The sequence below is a fragment of the Dipodomys spectabilis genome, unplaced genomic scaffold, assembly GCF_019054845.1.
Source record: "Dipodomys spectabilis isolate Male_0828 unplaced genomic scaffold, ASM1905484v1 ptg000257l, whole genome shotgun sequence".
Lineage (NCBI taxonomy): Eukaryota > Metazoa > Chordata > Mammalia > Rodentia > Heteromyidae > Dipodomys > Dipodomys spectabilis.
The window spans coordinates 1077950-1098607 of NW_024870934.1; the positions used below are offsets into that span (position 1 = coordinate 1077950).

Genomic DNA, 20658 nt, shown 5'->3' on the forward strand with positions numbered 1-20658 from the left:
AGCCTCATACCTGAGAAATGCCCAGACCACAGAAATGAGGACCCATCCAGCCTGGCCCAGCTGGCCCAGGGCCAGGAGCTCTTACATTTGGGTCACTGCTCTTTTTTTTGGAGACTGTCCTCTTAGAAGGCTTGCTAAATCAGCACTGTGTTTGCTTAGATTAGGAATACCCATCTGTGGAGGTGACATGTCTACAGGCTCACTTTCTTCTATGAGAAACAAATACAAAACCACAAGGCCTTGACCACTACTCCAGCTTCAATTACTTAAGACAACAGCCAAGCTCCTTCCCAGGAGGAGCTTTTGGCCTGCCCTGGAAAGGCAGTGCTGCTTGACAAGGCCAACCTGTGTGGGCTGCGTGAGGCTGATGACAGGGGGCTGGAGGGCGCTGGTCACTGAGGCAGCCGTCTTCCCGGCTGTGCGCTGCACCGAGCTGCTCAGCACCACGGCTGTGAGTGCGGTGGTGGCCTGCGAGGCTGGTGGCGGCTGCTGCTGGCTCTGCTGGATAAAGGCCGCGGAGTCGGGGGTCAGCTGTCTCAAGGCGGGTAAGCTCCTCTGGGAACACACAGACACTGGGGTCAGGGACTGCTTGAGCACTAGTTCTCCTTTCTAAGAAATTCTAAAGTGTGGCAGGTGCTGGTGGCTCACGCCTATAATCCTAGCTACTCAGGAGGCTGAGATCTGAGGATCACAGTTCAAAGTCAGCCCGGGCAGTAAAGGTCCATGAGACTCATCTCCAATTAACCACCAGCAAGCCGGCACCAGTGTACCACGGCACAAAAGTAGTAGAGTGCTTGCCTTGAGCAAAAGAGCTGAGGGATAGAACCCAGACTCTGGCTTCAAGCCCCATGACTTACTCAAAAAATAACTGTCAAGAGTGTAACCATTTAGAAAAAATGTCTTCCAGCTGGAAGTGCCTTCTTGGAAGCATCCGTGATACCTACCTGACAATTCAGCTCTCCCACTGTCTCCAAGAACTTTTCTTTGTGAGACTTAGTTACAAGTTTTAATGAGTATTTTTTAAGTCTTATAACGTACCAATAATAATCAATGATTACCTGAGGTATACTCCAACATACCCCAGAAGGCCCACCCTACTAGTGCAAGCTCCCCCCCCACACCCCTGGGACATAGGGACCCCTCAAATTCAGTAGGACTGCCAGGCCTGTAGACAGGGGCTGAGCTTTACAGAAAAGCCCCTGCTAAACAGAAAACCTGACATGATGTCCCAGAGCACCACAGGCTCCCCCCGGGCAGGCAGCTTCTGTGCCCCTAGACGAGGCCCTGCTGGTATACCCTTCAATTACCTTCAGGAAAGGCACAAGGTAAGGTTGAGGTGAAGAATTAAGTTCTCGGTATAACCTGCTAGTAAAATCTTCGGCTTCAATTTTTCCATCCTTAAAAATAAAATCCACATTGACATTCTTCAGTGAGTACACCTCCATGCACATTTCTAACTGGAGTGCTCTCATTTGGCTGTCCTGACAGCAGTCAGGGAAAGTCAGCATGGTGCAACACTGCAATAACAGACAGACTCCAGGATACTACTGTATAGCCAGCCTTCAGCTAGCCAGGTTACCTGTCTACATCTCTACCTTCTGCAAGTTTCTTCCATATTGCATGTTGTCACTTAGGACTCAGAAGGAACCTCTTTAATACCAGGCGCCATGGTAAGAGCAACAGGCACTCAGAGTAAGTTCACTGTCAAACTCAGCCCTGGATGCATAGGAAAAAGGGCAGCATCAACCTAGTCAGGGCAGCTGTTGGGAGTGGCTGGAATCTAAACTCACATCTGCACAGCACCTGAAGGGAAACTTGAGCACCTATAAGCCATTCTGCTCTAGAAACTTAAAAAAGTCTGATACATTGCTGGAAAGTCGAGCGAGACAAGACAGGCAGTGCTTTCGGTTGGACTGGCCCTGAGAGGCACGCAGAGGTGTGGGCAAGCCGCCCTGCAGGAAGGCAGGGACAGTGGCTGCAGGTGACTGCAGCACCTGCCCAGGGCTGACCAGAGATAGACCACACGGCAGGAGGAAGAGGAGCAAAGGGCTGTGCAGGAACAGAAATCTGGGGCATGGAACTTGTGGGTTAAGGAGAAGGGTGTGCGAAGGTGGTCAACTTGCCACTTCAGTTCTGTGAGGAAGGTCCACTCACGGTGGGCCCTGCAGAGGGCACAGCCATGCCTCAGGGTCCAAAGTGGAACACAGGGCTGGAAGGATTACAGACTCCTGGCTCACACCTACAGTCACAGCTACTTTAGAGAGATTGCGAGGATCTTGGTCCAAGGCTGGCCTCCACTAAGAAGAAGACCCTAAACTGAAAAGTAAAAAAAAGGGCTAGGGCGTCGGGCACTGATGGCTCACACCTATAATCCTAGCTACTCAAGTGGCCGAGATTAGAGGATTGTGGTTCAAAGCCAACCTGGGCAGGAAAATCCGTGAGGCTCTTATCTCCAATAAACTACTCAGGAAAAGCCAAAAGTGGTAGTGTGGCTCAAATGGTAGAGTGCTAGCCTTGAGCAGAGAAGTTCGGGGACAGCACCTGGTTCTGAGATCAAGCCCCAAGACTGGTTTAAAAAAAAAAAAAGGAGGGGCTGGGAAGATGGCTCAGTGGTAGAGCGCTTGCCTTGCATGCCTGAGGCCCTGGGTTCGATTCCTCAGCACCACATAAGCAAAAAGAAAAAAGCCGGAAGTGGTGCTGTGGCTCAAGTGGTAGAGCATTAGCCTTGAGCTGAAGAGCTGAGGGACAGCGCCCAGGCCCAGAGTTCAGGCCCTACGACCGGACCCAAAAACAACAACAAAAAAAAAAAAACAAAATAAAAAAAAAAGGAGGGGGTCCGGGGTATGGCTGAAGTGACAGAGCTCCTAACTAGTAAGTACGAGGCCTAGTTCCAAATCCCTACTATCCCTGGTACTTCCCCACCTCCCCTGTTCCAGGGGAGCAAGAGGTAACAAACGGGGAAGGGAAGAGAACATCCACATGCTTAACGTGCTTTTTAAGTGTCCTGTGATGCTGTCTCCACAGCATCCTTTCCGATGCTAGAAAGCTCGACTGTACAAGCAGCTATATATGCAGCAGAAAACTACTGGGGCGCTGGCCCTCCACACAACAGGCTACATCAAGGCCCCCAGACCTCAGAAATGAGGGTCCTGCAGGGGGCTGCACTCCCAACAGATGAACACGCGACATTCCAACTGTGAGACAAAGGGAATTTCGTATCAGTTGCTTACCAGTAAATTCTGCACTAGTTCTTTCACATTAGCTGCTGTCTCTGTAGACTGTTTACCAGATGAGGCCAGTTTTATTAACGTAGATAGAAAATTTTTACATTTCTTCACGTTTTCCATAGTTTCCTAGATTAAAATAAAAAAAAATATCCAAGTAAAAAAGTTATGGGAGATTTTTTTACCCTAGTCTGGCTGAGAAGCCCAATGTACTTTCTTTCGGGAAAACACCACCTCTCGTGCAGGCTGCTCGACGCGAACCGAGTCTGCATCCCCCTCAGCCCAGTAACTCCCCTTTTTGGAATGCAACTCAGAGAATGGCCCTGGGTGTGAAAAGATGAGTCCACAAAGATGCAGTTCGTATGCTGGGGACCATGCAAAGAAAGTGATACCTTACTAAAGGAAGAAAATCATGACATAGCATCTAAATATGGTGGAAAATACTTAGCAACGAAACATGAAGAACAAAGTTACAAAGCATGAGCTCAATTCGCCTGAAGACTTATTAGGTCAAAAGAGAAGTAGAAATGTAAACAGAAATAACTGCCCACTGCCCACCATCTGCAGACAACCTGGGCTGTTCCCTGCTGCGCCTTCTCAGGCCCCCGACCTCAGACACTATTCCATGGAAGTGGGATGAGGGGGCCCAGAGTCCCAAGCTCTGCCACCTCGGTGGCTGAGCAAGACACCTGGGCTCCAACCTGTGCTCAAGCCCCTGTACACCAGGCAGCAGTCTGGGACAGAAGAGGACCTGATAATTTCACAGAGCTGTTTTCTGACTAATGAACAACAGGCCTGGCTGTCCCTGGGGTACTGAGAGAAATGGCTCTTACCGTGGCAGCTGTGGAGGTGGTGGTGGCCCCTGGGACCGTTCGCTGAGGTGTTCCTGTTTGAACAGCTGTTGCTGTCCCAAGAGAGGCTGTCTGGGCAGAGCCACCCAGAACAAGCTGAGGCTACAAGAGAGCAAAATGGGAGATGAATGTATGTGAGGCCCCACAGTGCAAAGAAAACACTTCCTGTAGAGGCAAAGAAGCCCTAAAAGCTATGGCTCCAGCCAGCCCCAGGGCAGCCAGCTGACCACTGGGGTGCCAAGGCACCCCTATCACAGCAGACCTGCACTCTGCCCCAGTACTGGGCACCTAAAGAGTCAGCTCTGGCGCCTGTAATTAAAACCAATATGAGTCAGGCACTGACAGCTCATGTCTGTCATCCTAGCTACTCTGAAGGCTGAGATCTGAGGATTGCAGTTCAAAGCCAGCCTGGGAAGAAAGTCCAGGAGACTCTTATTTCCAATTAACCACCAGAAAACTGAAGTAGAGCTGTGGCTCAACATAGTAGAATGCTAGCCTTGAGCAAAAGAGCTCAAGGATGGCGCCCTGAGTTCAAGCCCCATGACTGACAAAAAGATGACCAAAACAAAACAAAAATGATACAAACATAGTCACTGGAAAAAGAATTTGCATTTCTAAGCAAACTATACATGTGTAAATTATCTCGAAAATGAAAACGACTCCCATCTCTCAGAAATTAAGGCAAAGGAGACTTGCTGCCCTGAAAACCCTTCAACCTGTTCACACACAGCAGGCAAAGCAACAACAGCCAATGACTAAGACACTCAGTGGCTCTGTGGGCGGCACAGGATGAAGGCAGGGTCCTCCCAGCCCTTGCCCCACTCTCCACTATCCCACCTTCCCGTACTCCACAAAGGCAATGCTTAACAGCCCACCAGTCACACTGGGCCTGACAAAGGGACATTTGCAAGCCAAACAGGCAGCCAGTCTTCACACAACCGGAGCAATTCAAACCACTGTCCCTCAGTCAAATTCCTACAATTTATATTTTACATGAATGCAAATATTTATGAACTTTTTCAACTCAGTCCATTCTCCATCCAATGATTTAACCACTGCTTTTTCCAGCTTCTGAAGGTAGGGGGCAATATGATCCTGAATTCAACTCTAGAGTCAGACCAGGCCAATTTCTCTGCCAACCCAGTCCTTGGAGTGCTCCCAAGGCAGGGAGGGAATCTCATTCTGGCACCTGAACCGATCCACTTCCGGGCCAGCTGTGATCAAGGGTTAGAGGAAGTGATGAGCTCCTCCAAAAGGCTGTACTCTTCCCCTTTAACAAGTATGATCCTCATCCTAGAAACCAACAAATAAAACTCCAAGTGATGAGAATGTGAAACCGTAAACTGAGGGCTGGCTCAGGAGCAGGGCAAAGCTGGCTGTGACTTGGACCCTTCTCGCCTTTGGAGATAGTTTCTTTCACCTCAAACTTCACCCTATGATGCACATTGCACCTAGTGTAAATAAGTCATCTATCTACGTCAGTACAAACGTTTCCACTAACTCCAGTGCGTGAACCTGTCTAGGAGCGTCACTACCTTCTCAGAAAAAGGCTGTCTCTGAGATGAAGGGGGCCAGGAGCTCTTTTCAAGAGCTCTGCACCTCTGGACCCCTGCTCCTGGTATGCACAGATCTCACTGGCTCTCAGCTGCCTGTGATGGAACGGCACCCTCAGCCACAAAAAGGAAGTTAAGTCATGTTCCAGAGAGAAGACAGCCCAAGTGCAGGATAGCCAGGGAGGGCCCTCCACTACCCAGCTCCGTCGTGGGGAGCACAGGTAAGTAGGCACTGCACACAGGACCAACACAGAGGGCGCTCTCAACAGCATGAGTGCTCACAAGCTCACAACACCAGGAAACCAGGAAAAGATGGGCTGCTGTGTTTCTGCCGCTCCCACATACACCCTGGGCCAGGTGTCTCCCCTAAACATGTATATCTTCCTAACCAGCTGTGTTCTCCTCCAATCAGATGTGTCTCCTCTAACTAGGAGCATCTCCCCGTCGTAGAGCCCTATGTCCTTACTGTAATAGCGGAGCCAGCCGAAGCCCTTTCCTGGGCTGCACAGGCTGTGCTTCAAGAGAGATGGGCACCGGCAGGAGCCTCTTCCCACTGACATCTCAAACACTACATTACAAACAATTTACTGGCAAAGACAGCGGAGAAAAACGGAAGGGGTGACATTGATCAAAATGCAGTGTACTCATAATCTGACTTACAGAATCAAAACTTTGTACAACTATTTAAAACAAAAAATTTTTTTAAAAAACCAACCAGCCCATTAGGGTCCATTTCCAGAAACATACTATCGTCATGAGCAGAATATATGCCTAGGAAAGTCTGTGATGAGGAGAAAAAATAACTCTCTTTATGAATAGCCACTCTCCTCAAACAACATGGCGTCCAACGTCACAACTCAAAGGAAAAGCACACTGATCCACCGGAGTCCCTTCGCTGAATGGTGCTGCCTCTTACCTGAACCCCCGGGGAGCGTTGCAGGGTTGTAGTGGGCTGTACCGTTGTCTGAGCCTGAGACACTTGCTTAATTATGGTAGTTGGGGTCACCTGCCGTGCAATAATAGGTGTCCCAGGAGCCTAAGAAATAAGTTAGGATTAGGGTTAATCGTTTCACATGAGCTAGAACAACAGTAACCCCCTCCCACCATATACAAAGATGAATCCTTAAATGTGTAACTGGCGCCCTCAGGTAGGCCCACAGGTTACAGCTCCTGAGAAAGCCAGCCCAGCGTTCTTACCAAAGTAAAAAACATATGATCTAACTCTTTTCATCTAAAATTTCATCCTAAAATCATCATTACACTTCTTCCACAACATTTATAAAATATGATCCTTTTTTAGGGGAGGTGGCAGTACTGGGGCTTGAACTCAGGGCTTTATGCTTGCTAGGCAGACACTCTACCACTGAGACATACTCGCAGTCCCCTAAACTGTGATTTCAAAGCAAGTGGATGTGGGCAAATTAGATTGCACAACTGTCTTGAGTGCCCTGAAGTGGGTCAAGATTCCCTGGGCCCTGGAGGCTGTGGAAGGGGAGGGGAGGTGCTGACTAAGACAGTGGGGCACCTGCGTCAGCCAAAGGAAAGAAGGCTGTCCGAGGAGGCTGCCGACAGTAACAGATCTCCAACGCTGCTCGGCTGCTTCTCACTGAGGACAGGGAGGCAGACCTTCCAAATACTGAAGCTGCTATTCCACATGGGTGTGTCTGCCTCCAGCACACACATACCCAAATATGGGACAGAGGTGGGACCTCAAGACCCCTCCTTCCTGACTTCTCCTTTGTGGCCCACACATAGCCAACCTCAGAACAGCACCTGCCACATGTGTTGTAGACAAGGAAGTCATGGTGCTGGACAGGGTACCACATGGTCCTCAGCAGGGAAGTCCATCCTCCCATGAGCTCAAGGTCAGGATGCAATATGGGAAGCAGGACAGCCTGTGACATTCTAGTGCTGCCTAACAAGAGCTGACACCTGCATGCTTTTGCTCTGCTCAATGACTTCAGTACGTCACATGTTGACAGAACCATGAGCAACGCACTAGAATGAACTGCATGTTTTAGAAGAGGAAACTGAGGCAAAGGCCAGTATTCACCTGGAGCAGCTGGCCACTCAGCCAGGAGCTGAACTGGCTACAAGCACTCACTCCTCCAAGAGTTGTGGTCCTGGCCAGGAGGCAGATAGAAACCAGCCCTGTCCGAGGCCCTGCCGGCTGGTAGCCAGGAGGAGTTCGTGATACACAGCCCTCCACTGGCACCTGTGTGCACTCACCTGTACGGTGGATATCTGGACAGGAGGGGCACTTGTGGGAGTGGCAGGGCGCGGAGCCATGGTGCTCTGTGGCTGGGCCTGGGCATGGGCCTGAGCCTGCATCTGAGCCAGGGCCTGCTGAGGGATCATTAACAGCTGCCCATTCTCACTCCGCACGAGGACCATCCCTGGAGACAAAGAAGACCTGGTGTCAGGAAACACTCCCACTCAGGGAGGGCCCGCCTGGGGGCCTGCTGCCACGGAGGAACACACAGGAGAGGCTGCTGGGGAGAAGGGGACACTGGATGAACACGGCAAGGGTTGTCAGAGAGCCAGCTGGCCTACAGTCACGGACTTCCTCACACAAACCAGGCAGCAAAGCAAGGCTTCCACCGCATGCCACAGGCCACACCAGACACCCACATTATGGACCTGGAAACCTGTGCACGCACGCAGCCCACAGACATTCAACTCCACCGCCTCCGGCCCACTGCACTGCCATCTTCAGCTCACCAAGTTTGCAGAGCCACCAGCAGGTGTCCCTCGGCATCCAGCATCTGTTACTGCTGCTAGCCGGCACTCTCACCATGCCATCTGTCTGTCAGAAGCACTCAAGAATGCCTGCAGTACCGGGGCCCTGCCCCTGTCTCTGCCTGCAGAACACAACCCCGTCTATGGCACACACACAAGCTTCCCCAGCTTAGGGCCTGGATGTCCGGAACAAACAGAAGACCACATAGGCAGCTGCTGCTCACGGAACCCCCTTTGATGAGGTTCAGGCAGTAGGGTCCTACAGGAGACCAGGATGCCCACAACACAGGGGCATGATGTGGCAGCAACTGAGACTGCGAAAACTTCTTACTCCTTCAAGGTTCTTGAACTATTTTTTTTTTCTTTCCAGTACTGAGGTTTGAAGTCAAGGCCTTGCCCTCAGCCCTTTTGGCTTTATTTTTCCATATTGGGTCTCATAGTTCATCCAGAGAGCCTGGGCCACAATCCTGTTTGCACACAGCTGGAGTGACAGTGGTGCACCACTGTGTATGCACCAGGATCTCACTTTTTTTCCGGTTGGTCATGGGGTTTGAACTCAAGGCCTGAATGTTGTCCCTGAGCTCTTTTTACAAAATCAAGGCTGGTACTCTACCACTTTAAGCCACAGCTCCACTTCTGATTTTCTGGTGTTTAACTGGAGATACGAGTCTCAGGCTGGCCTTGAACTGTGATCCTCAGATCTAGGCCTCCTGAACAGCTGAGATTAGACATATGGGCCACCAGCACCTGGCTCTCACCATTTATTGGTCTGTTCTCAAACTGCAATCCTCCCAATCCTGGCCCCTCAAGTACCTAGGATTACAGGTATGAGCCACCGAACCCATCCTGGAGTTAAATCTTAGGAAAGCAAATCCTACCAGTAAGGTTTGGTATTAATTTCAGCTTCAAAGTCCAACCACCAATTATATCACAAATACCACTAGAAATAGTGAGACAAATAGTAACTTGAGAGGATAAGTGGGGTTGGATGATGGAAGGGGTGATATCAACCAAAATGCACTATACTCATAAACTGATATACTGAATTGAAGCCCTGTTTTACCCACTGCTGGAGGGAGGCAAGGAGGGAGGCAGGGAGGGAGGCAGGGAGGGACCCATGATGGGTCCCGGTCCCTGCTGAAGCTATGTAAGAGCTCAGACATCCTCGGTGGATGGCCCACGCCTGTCAGCCAGCATGGATAGAAAAGCAGCCAGATCCAGGAGGAGGATGGCCACCTGGAAGCCACCACAGCCCCACCTCATCTCCACCCCTCCAGGAAAAGTGGCAAAGTCTTCATATCAAGCAGACCCTGGGCTTTCCCTGGAAGAACAAGTTAGAGCTGTCAACCAGAGTTCTAAAAGGGGATTTGATGCTATTGGGCTCTGAGATCTCTCAAAAGCCATCATACCATTAAAAAATAAAAACTGAAAAATAGTAACGCTGCACCTATGGCTTGAACCCCAGCTCAGAATCTAATCAGGCCATTCATTAATATACTGTAATTACTACAAATCTTTTTCCTTAAAAAATTACATCCACACAAACTTAAAAGAATAGTTTTAAATATGCATGAAATAGCCAGGTGCTGGTGGCTCATGCCTATAATCCTCACTGAGATCTGATGATCAAGGTTCCACACCAGCCCAGGCAGGAAAATCCAAGAGACTCTTATCTCTAATAAATTAAAAAAAAAAAAAAAAAGCTGAAAATGGTGCTGTGGCTCGAGTGGTAGAGCACTAGTCTTGAGCAAAAGCAGCTCAGAGACAGGATCTAGTCCCTGAATTCAAGCCCCAGGATCAGCCACAAAAAAAAAAAAAAAAAAGTAGCCAGGTGACTTTAAGAAAGTACCTCAACCTCTTCAACTTCAACTGCCAGGTGCCAGTGGCTCATGCCTGTCATCCCAGCTACTCAGGAGGCTGAGATCTGAGGCTCGTGGACTGAAGCCAGCCCAGGCAGGAAAGTCTATGAGACTCTTGTCTCCAATTAACCACTGAAAAAATGGGAATGGTGCTGCAGCTCAAGTGGTAAAGCGCTCACTTTGTGACAGGACAGACCCAGAGAGTTCAAGGCCCAAGATTGGCAAGGAAAAAAAAAATCTTCAAGTGGGTTCAGAGGGCAATTGTCAAGCCTGGAATCCTAACTATTTGGAAGGCAGAGATCTGCAGATGATAGTTCAAGGCAGGCCTGGGATTTAAAAAAAAAAGAAAGAAAGAAAAAGTTCACAAGACTCCATCATGAGCAATGGCTGGGAGAGGTATATGGTGCCCACCGTCAGCCCAGACACAGGGAAGCGCAAGCAGGATGACCCAAGCATAGCACGAGACCCCATCTGGAAAATAACCAATTTTGTAAAGAGACCGGTGGAAAGGCTCTAGTAGTAGATGCTGTGCCAACAAGCACAACATCCTAAATTCAAACCTCTGTACCACCAAGAAAAGGGGGAAAGGACTTCAGCTGGGAAAGAGAAAATCAAGAGAATGGCAGATAAAACTGAATAAAGAGGCAACAGACACACGTATGTGTGCGTGAACCCCTGGGCTGAGAGTGTCTGACACAGCACAGTGCCGGCCTAGCACACGTAAACGCAAGGCCTGACCTCAGCACTTCCAAAAGTAAAGATTTAAAAAATAAACACCCGGGCTCCAGTGCCTCACACCTGTAATCCTAGCTACTCAGGAGGCTGAGAGCTAAGGATCACAGTTTGAAGCCAGCTTGGGTAGAAAAGTCTATGAGACTCTTATTGCCAGTTTACCACCAGAAAACCAGAAGTGGAGATGTGGCTCAAAGTGGTAGAGTGCTAGCCTTGAGCAGAAAAACTCAGTCCCCAAGTACAAGCCCTACAATCAACCAAATAAATAAGCAAACAAACAAACAAATAAACTCCAGTGGCTGAATGGATACAGCTGATATTCATAGGAAATTGGCCGCATCCCCCTGTAAATAAACCCAAGTTTGCCTCAAACAAAGGGTGCCTATAGGTGCTGCCTTTGGTTTCCATGGCTACAGTGTGCCATCACTCATTGGTTACTGCATACAATCATTCTCACTGCCGCCGAGGAGACTGTGAGAGCCGCGGGGTCACCAGCAGAGGAGCAACGGCAGCACCCTCACAGCAAAGAGCAGAGCAGCCTGAAATACAGACCAGCTGAGGATAAAGGTCCATGAAAAAACAGAAGAAAAAAAGATTTAAATATATTAGCTGGGCACCCGTGGCTCGTGCCTGTAATCCTAGCTACTCAAGAGACAGATCTAAGGATGGTGGTTCAAAGCCAGCCCAAGCAGGAAACTCCCTGAGACTCTTATCTCCAATAAACTCCTCAAAAAAGCCAGAAGTGGCGCTGAGGCTCAAGCACTCACCTTGAGCAAAAGCTCGGGGACAGTGCCCAGGCCCAGAGTTCAAGTCCCAGGACCAGCCAAAAAATAAAAGAGTTCATGAAAAGTAAGCTGCTGGTCTGATAGCAGCTTACTGGCCAGCACCTCCTCTGAACACATCCACATCTAGGAGCTGCTGGGGAAGGACAGGCCAAGCAGAACCACTAGCCAGGTAAGCTCCACGGTTTGATACCATTAATCCCACAGGGGATCCATCCAGAGGTGCCAGAGGAGAGCCACCACGTGTGTATGAATGAGATCCTTAACCTTGTCCCTCCCGCTGCAATATACACACAAGGACTCCATATCAATAGAAAAGGGGGTTCTGTCACCCAAAAAGAGTCACTCTGAATACTTGCCCTCAGCTCCCACTAGAAGAGCTCATTGTAAGAGCTACTCCAGGAATCTGAAGCCGACAGGACTGGGAGGGCGGGCAACAGTGAGGTCGGCAGCCACGCTCAGTCAGTGTGCACAGTGAATCCTGCATCTAGATAGAGGCTTCCTTTCTAATCATCGCAGGATCTTTCTCATAAAGAACTAAGTGTTTCTTCATGGAAAACTGACCACGCACAGAGAAGGCGTAAGGAGGATGAAACCTCCTGGGAAACCCCTGGCTATCCTGTACACGTGCCAGGCACACAGGTCCCAAACAAAACAGAACACAAAATAGGTGGCTCGCCTGACATAGTACTGCACTGTCTCCTTGCACTTCTTACAAACACTTTCCAAGTCATCAAACATCCTTCAAGCGCTGTCATCCAAGCGCTGATGGCGCATGCTTGTAATCCTGACTACTCAGGAGGCTGAGAGCTAAGGGTTGCAGTTAGAAGCCAGCCCAGGCAGAAATAAAGTTCATTAACCACCAAAAAGTGGAAGTGGAGCTGAGGCTCAAGTAGTACAACACTAGTCTTGAGCAAAAAGCTCAAGGACAGTGGAGAGAGGGAGAGAGAGGGAAAGAACAGATCCTACCCTCCCTGAAAAACTGGAGCTCCAGAAAACCTGTCCTGCTCCTTATGACTTTTCTGATGCCTTCAATCATCAACACTAACCACACTCAAGACAGAATAACATCAAGGATGTGAAGCTGAACAACCACGGGAGAAAGTGTGTCCAGGGTGGGAATCACCTCTTGGGATAGGCGCTCAGCAAGCACCACTAAGTACCCATGGAAGCTGGCTCCGGACCAGGGCCCAAGGGCTCCTCCCTGACTGTTCCACAAGGGCTCTCTGGTCATCCCTGTCCACGGCTCTTCAGGGCACACACTCTTGTGCACTGCCAAGGCAACCAGCCCAGGAAGGGACAACCCTCGGGCTGTGATGGCAATGCCCAGTGTCATGAAACCAAGACTAGACTGTCTCTTTGCCTATGCAGAGGTCCTAGGTGCATGTCCTCTGTCAACAAAACTGTCATTCAGACTGCGCTGAGTCTGTCAAGACAAGGGCACAAAGGCAAATCCTTTGGGATTAGAGCCGTGCTGAGGAACACCTCCCAAGTCCTGTGTCTGACGCAAAGCTGTGGACATAGGAGAGGAGCCATGCTGGGCTGCTCACAGCTTCTCAGAGACCCTTTGGCAGACACCAGCAGAGACGCTGGCTCAGGCCACCAACCTTCCTGTCTCACGCTAGCCTGGCCCCCACCTGGACCTGCTCTGGCTGGTGCGAACAGAGTACTGTTAGAACTGACTCAACCACACCTGGCATTCCTTCCTCTAGTGGGCAGTGAACAACCTTTTTCCCTCTTAAGTTACGAATAGGAGTGCCTAACCCTGTGGAAAGCTGGAAGGGCTGGGCAAAACAGCAGATGGGCTCCCACTGACAGCTAGACACCAAGCTCAGCTCAGAAGCAGCACAAAGCATAGTTACAGTTCCAAAAGAGATTAGGGACCCACTCACACCTGGGCACCTTGGGCCAGGGCCTCACCCCTTGGACAGACCTGGAAGGACCTCTCTACAAAGCTGGCCGTGGGATGAGGCCCACCCGTCCCTGTACACCTACTCTCCCTCAGGGTATTTGCCCAGCTCTGGCCTCTAGCTCACCAGCTCTCCTTCCTATCATCTATACTGGATACATTAACTATCACACTTCTCATTTCTAGAGTACATGTGTGCTGCATCCTCAAATCTCCTCTTGGATATAAAATCGATTTTCAAAAATTAGATTTTTACATATCAATAATGAACACTCAGCCAGGCACTGATGGCTCACGCCTGTAATCCTAGCTATTCTGAAGGCTGAGATCTGAGGATTGCAATTCAAAGCCAACCTGCGTAGGAAAGTCTGTGAATTCATCTCCAATTAACCACCAGAAAATGGGAAGTGAAGCTGTGGCTCAAAGGGGTAGAGCACTAGCCTTGAGCAAGAGCTCAGGGATGGAGCCTAGGCCCTGACTTCAAACCCCACAATCACCAAAAGTAGTAGTAGTAGTAGTAGTAGTAGCAGCAGCAGTAGCAGCAGCAGCAGCAGCAGCAGCAGCAGCACTAGTAGTAGTAGTAGTAGTAGTAGTAGTAGTAATAGTAGTAGTAGTAGTAGTAGTAATAACAGGCTGAGAAAGAAGTCAGAAAAATAATCCTATTCGTGATATCCTCAAAAACAGTATTAAAAGAAAACTGCATATTAACTTATCTGAGGAAGTGAAAGATTTCTACAATGAAAACTATAAATCTTGATAAAAGAAACTGAAGACACCAGTATTTGGAAATATATCCCATGTTTCTGGACTGGCAGAATACTGTGAAGATGGATAGATACACTGCCAAAAATAATCTACAGATTCAATACAGTATCCCAATATCATTCTTCACAGAAATACAAAAATAATCCAAAAATGTGAAAGGGAACATACAAGATTCTGAACAGCAAAAGCAATCCTAAATAAAAAGATCACCACTGGAGGTATCTTAATACCAGACTTCAAATTATACTACAGAGCCACAATAAAAAAAACAGCATGGAAACAGCACAAAAACAGACATAATGTACAGAAGACCCCAGAATAAAGCCACATAGCTACAGCCATCTAATTTTCAACAAAGGAATCAAAAACATAAACTGGAGAACAAGAGAGCCTTTTCAACAAATGGTGCTGGGGAAACTGGGAACTACCTGCAGGAGACAGAAATCTTAGAATGATTTTGACTTGCAGTTCTTTTATGGCTAAGGACACAGAACCTTTCTTCTTTTAACAATTAACCATGCTGGGCTGGGAAGGTGGCTCAGTGGTAGAGCGCTTGCCTTGCATGCATGAGGCCCTGGGTTCGATTCCTCAGCAATACATAAGCAGAAAGAAAAAAGCCGGAAGTGGCACTGTGGCTCAAGTGGTAGAGTGCTAGCCTTGAGCTGAAGGGCTGAGGGACAGCACCCAGGCCCAGAGTTCAGGCCCCACGATCGGACCAAAAAAACAAAAACATTTAACCATGCTACTTCTGAGAACTGCCTGTTCAGTTAGGTTCCCCATTGTTAACTAATTATTTGTTCTTTTACTATTTAATTTTTTATCTTTTTGTATTCTAAATATTAATACTTTATCAGCTGAATAGATGACAAAGAATTCCATTAGTTATCTCTTGGTTTGGTAATTATTTATTTTGCTCGTGCATAAATCTTTTAATTTGATATAGTCACAGTGTGTCAATTTTTATTCTTGTTTTCTGGACAATTGGAGTCTTTTTCAGAAAATAATTAGCCCTGTCAAGCTAGATGCTGGTAGCTTACACCTGTAATCCTAGCTACTCAGGAGGCTGAGATCTGAGGCTCACAATTCGAAGCCAGCCTAGGCAGGAAAGCCCAGGAGAGGCTTACCTCTAATTAACCACCAGAAAACTAGAAGTGGAGCTATGGCTCAAAGTGGTAGAGTGCTTGCCTCGAGCAGAAAAGCACAGGGGACAGTGCCCAGGCAAGCCCCACGACCAACATAAATATTATTATTATTATTCCTGCCAAAGACCTCCAGAGTTTTACTTATGTTTTTCTGGTAAGAGAATTAAAATTTCAGGTCTTATCTAGGTTCTCTGATTCATTTAAAGTTGATTTGTATACAGAGTAAGATAGAAGTCCATTTTCAGTTTGGGGTTGGTTTTTTGTTTATTTTTTGGTGCTAGGCCTGGGGTTTGGACACAGGGCCTGGGCTCTGTTCCTGAGCTTTTTTTCTCAAAGTTACTGCTCTAGCACTGAAGCCACAGCTCTACTTCCAGCTTTTTGGTGATTAATTAGAGTTAAGTCTTCTGGACTTTCCTGCCCAGGCTGGCTCTGAACCACACTCTTCAAGTCTCAGCCTCCTGAGTAGCTAGGATTACAGGTGAGCCATCGGCAAACAACTCAAGAGTAACATTTTGGGGAGGGGAAGGAGGGGGGACAGTCCTGGGGCTGGAAGTAAGGGCCTGGATACTGTCCCTGAGTTTCTTTTGCTCAAGGTCAGCACTCTACCACCACTTGAGCCACATCACTACTTCCAGCTTTTTCTGAGTAGTCTAGTGGAGACTAGAGTCTCACACTTTCCTGTCCTGGCTAGCTTCAGATAGTGATCCTCAAATTTCAGCCCTCTGAGTAAGTTTACATTTTATGAAACACCACAGCCCAGCTAGAGTAATTTTTGAAAAACAGAATTTTGCTAAAAAACAAAAAAAAACTTTAGGGGCTGGGAAGGTGGCTCAGTGGTAGAGCGCTTGCCTTGCATGCCTGAGGCTCTGGGTTTGATTCCTCAGCACCACATAAGCAAAAAGAAAAAAGCCGGAAGTGGCGCTGTGGCTCAAGTGGTAGAGCGCTAGCCTTCAGCTAAAGAGCTGAGGGACAGCGCCCAGGCCCAGAGTTCAAGCCCCAAGACGGGACCAAAAAAAAAAAAACTTCATCAAGTTGCCAATAATCATAATAGTCTTAATTTTCTTCTTTTAAGCTGGCCAAGGTCAGGCATAGAAGCTAGCTACAATTCTAGCTACTCTAGAAGCAAAGATTAGAAGACTGGAGGAAGATCTCATTTTGAGACCAGCCCTGGAAAAAAGTCAGTCAGACTCCAACTCAACCAATAAAAAGTTAAGTGTGGTGCTGCATACCTGTTATTTCAGCTACACAAGAAATATAAATAGGAGGATCACAGTCCAGGCCAATAAAGGCATAAAATGAAGACCCCACTAAAAAAATAACTAAAAGTAAATGGAAGGAGTACCTGTCTAACAATCAGATATCTCTGACTTCCAACCCCAATACTGACAAACACAAACAAACAAACAAAAAAGACCTGGCCAAAAATGTTCCAGGTGATTCACAAAAGAAATTCAAAGGGCCAAACAGCAATAGTGCTCAAAACTCACTAGCAAGCAAAGAAAATGAGATGACAATCTTTATCTACCAGGCTAGAGAACCCTAAATTATTTCTATTATCCATCAACCACTGGCAATGGAGTGGGCACAGGGTGCACAGGGGATAAGCAAATGGTGTCAGCCAACCCTTTTTTGCTTTCCTTAGGTTTCAGGTAAGGTCTCATGTTTTTGCCTAGGCCAGTCTGGAGGGTGTTCCTGCTAACTACCACTTCCCACTTAGATGGGATCACAAACACATGCCACCCGGGCCCAGCTTTCTGGTTAAGATAGGGTCACACTAACTTTTGCCCACAATGGCCTTGAAACCATGATCTTCCCAATTTCTTCCTCCTAAAACAGCTGGGATTACGGGCATGGAGCACTGCACTGCGTCATGAAAATGTTTCGGACAGTGAGTGCTATGCCAAGGCACACTGTCAAGGAAACAGGGTCAGCTGCTGGATGAAATGTATCTTAAGGGACGTGAAGAAAAATCACAGCTACCTGGCAACTTCACTAGTGAGAACACGGCCAGGGCAGACACAGCATTCAACACAAGTTCATTCAGTGCCACACACTCACTGGGCACTCCAACACCAACTATCAGAAACATGCATGGGTGTGGCATACCCTCCTAGTGCTACCTTTGTACCCAGCCAATGCTGCTGCCAATAAATGCCATGGATCACATGTCTCGGGCAATGCTAGAAAAAAGAGCAGCTCTGCTGCCAGGGCTCTGTTACTGGCTTTGTCTGAGGAGCCACAAGCAGGAAGAGTGAGTCTTGGCTGTTAGGGTGAGAGGCAGACAAAGAAAAGGCCAAGGGCACACTGAAAAGGCAGCTTGAAACAAAGAGGCCTTGAGAGACACTCCACTGCCGCCACCACCAGCCCCCAGCCTCAGCTCCAGCGATGGCCCTGGAGCCCTCCAGGGGCATGCAGACACACATGCAGCAGGGAAGGTCAGGCACAGCACTGTGAGGGGCCCTGGTAAGTGACATGAAGGTACAATGAAGCTCTTCACAAACAACATCCACCTGCCCACCCCGCAAAAAAAGTCTAGAAAATAAGGAATGGGCAATCACAGCATGTGGAAAGCTGGGCAAGGAGAATCTTGATTTCAATGCTAGTCTGGGCTACATAGCAAATTCCAAGCCAGCCTAAGCTACACAGTGAAATCCTATCTGAGAGAGAAAGAGAAGGGGAGCGGGACGGCTGTGCACAAGGGGGCATGGCACGGGGGGCTGGGAAGGTGGCTCAGTGGCAGAGCGCTTGCCTTGCATGCCCGAGGCCCTGGGTTCCATTCCAGAAGGTGGCTCAGTGGCAGAGCACTTGCCTTGCATGCCCGAGGCCCTGGGTTCCATTCCTCAGCATCACATAAGCAAAAAGAAAAAAGCCAGAAGTGGTGCTGTGGCTCAGTGGTAGAGCGCTTGCCTTGCATGCATGAGGTCCTGGGTTTGAGTCCTCAGCACCACATAAGCAAACAGAAAAAAGCCGGAAGTGGCGCTGTGGCTCAAGTGGTAGAGCGCTAGCCTTGCGCTGAAGAGCTGAGGGACAGCGCCCAGGCCCAGAGTTCAGGCCCCACGACCGGACCCAAAAAAAAAAAGGGGGAGCACACAGGAGTGGAGGAGGGGTGAGCACATGCAGTTATTACGTTCCATGTTGTACTACGTGCTCCTCTGTGACTTGAGGGTGGGGTGGGAGGGGAAACAGAAGAGAGCCAAGGAAGGGTGACACCGACCAAGAAGCATTACACTCATGACCTGACTTACTGGACTATAGCCCTTTTGTACAACTACTTAATAATAATAATAACAGTGATTAATTTTTTTTTAAAGCCATTTGCTGGTGGCCCACTCCCATCATCCTAGCTACTCAGGAAGCTGAGATCTGAGGATTATTGTTCTAAGCTAGTCCAGGCAGAAAAGTCCATGAAACACTTCAATTAACCAGCAAAAAAAAATCAGAAGTGGAATTGCGGCTCCAGTGGTAGAGTGCCAGTCTTGAGTGAAGTAAGCCAAGTGACACCCGAGTGCAAGCCCAGCACCAGGCAAACAGGGGCGGGCAGAAGGGAGAGAGGTGGTGGGAGAGTGGGAGGCAGGAAGAGAAGGTACAAAAGAAACCTCACTACTCCAACGACAACATCTGTAGTAACTCATCTAAATATAAGTCATTACAAGCATTTCCTTTGAAATCTAGAACAGGTCAAGGCTACTGGTCACCCCCACTTCTACCCAACACAGAGAGAAGAGATGTACCCTAATATACCAGAGGAATGGAGAATGGAAGCAAAAATGTGAATGAAGCCCAATCATTACCAACTGAATATAAAAGGATTGTCTACATGTAATTCTTCAGTTTAGTAAGAAGGCTAGACATGAAATTAATACCCAAAATTCAACTGTAATTAAAACACCATCATGAAAAAATCAGAAATGCATTTTTGTCAAAAAAAAAAAAAAAAAAAACACTAATAGTTAGCCCACGCCTATAATCCTAACTACTCAGGAGGCTGAGATCTGAAGATCACAGTTCAAAGCCAGCCCAGGAAGGAAAGTCTGTGAACTCTTATCTCCAATTAACTACCCAAAAAGCCAGAAATGGGATTGTAGCTAAAGTGGTAGGGTGATGGCCTTGAACAAAAAAGATCAGGTTCAGTGCTCAAGTCCTGAATTCAAGACACAGGCCCACCAGAAAAAAAACCCACCAGGGGTTGTGGGAAGCAGTGTGGGCTAGCGTGCCTGGCACATATGACGGTCTGGGTTGTGGGAAGCAGTAACAACAATAAACTCAAGAATACCCCCAGAACAAATCTAACAAAATATGCCCAAGACCCACTTGGAAAAAATATATAAAACTTAACTGAGGGCTGGGAGTGTGGCTTAGTGGTAGAGTGCTTGCCTCATATACATGAAGCTCTGGGTTCGATTCCTCAGTACCACATACTCAGAAAAAGCTGGAAGTGGCGCTTTAGCCCAAGGAATAGAGTGCTAGCTTTGAGCAAAAGAAGCTCAAGGACAGTGCCCCGGCCCAGAGTTCAAGCCCCAGGACTGGTGAAATAAACAACAACAACAACAACAAAAACCCTAACTGAAACATGTTGCACAAGGCCTAAACTATATTCAAGGATACAGAGCTACTACTCTATACGGTCAATGTCAATTCTCCCAAAACAGATCAGCAGCACACCAACCACAATATCCTACAGAGAACTTGCCATGTTTGAAAGGGTTAGCTCCAAAGTTCATGAACAAGAACAAACTGCCAACAGCAGCACCAACACAGACCCAGTCAACATACAAGGGGAAGAGTACATCAACGAAGGACACAGCACTGGTGAAGGTCCTTCAGAGCCACACACCTCAAACACCATTACCATGAAGCCAGCCAGGGAGGCAAATGAGAATAGGACAATGCCAGGACCCTGTTCACAAGTGGAGAAAAGGGAACATAGGCCCCCTGCCCACAGCACCCTCAGGTCCGGTGCCAGGAAGACTAAAGGCTTAAAGTAGAAGAAAAAACTTTTAGCCAGGCGTTGGTGGCTAAAATCCCAGCTGGTATAATCCCAGCTACTCAGGAGGCTGAGATCTGAGGATCAAGCCAGGCTGCACAAGAAAGTCCATGAGACT

At 48.2% G+C, this 20658-nt stretch overlaps 1 protein-coding gene across 1 annotated transcript in view; it reads right to left on the reverse strand.

Moving 5' to 3' along the window:
- The window catches only part of Taf4 (TATA-box binding protein associated factor 4), a 68687-nt gene that overhangs the window by 20535 nt on the left and 27494 nt on the right, over window positions 1–20658 (reverse strand). The window contains exons 2-7 of the mRNA XM_042699544.1: window positions 7858–8024; window positions 6545–6664; window positions 4058–4177; window positions 3231–3353; window positions 1308–1397; window positions 321–555 (exon numbers count right to left, since the gene is read on the reverse strand). Coding sequence (XP_042555478.1) covers window positions 321–555; window positions 1308–1397; window positions 3231–3353; window positions 4058–4177; window positions 6545–6664; window positions 7858–8024 — 855 coding nt within the window. The remainder of the gene's footprint in view (window positions 1–320; window positions 556–1307; window positions 1398–3230; window positions 3354–4057; window positions 4178–6544; window positions 6665–7857; window positions 8025–20658) is intronic.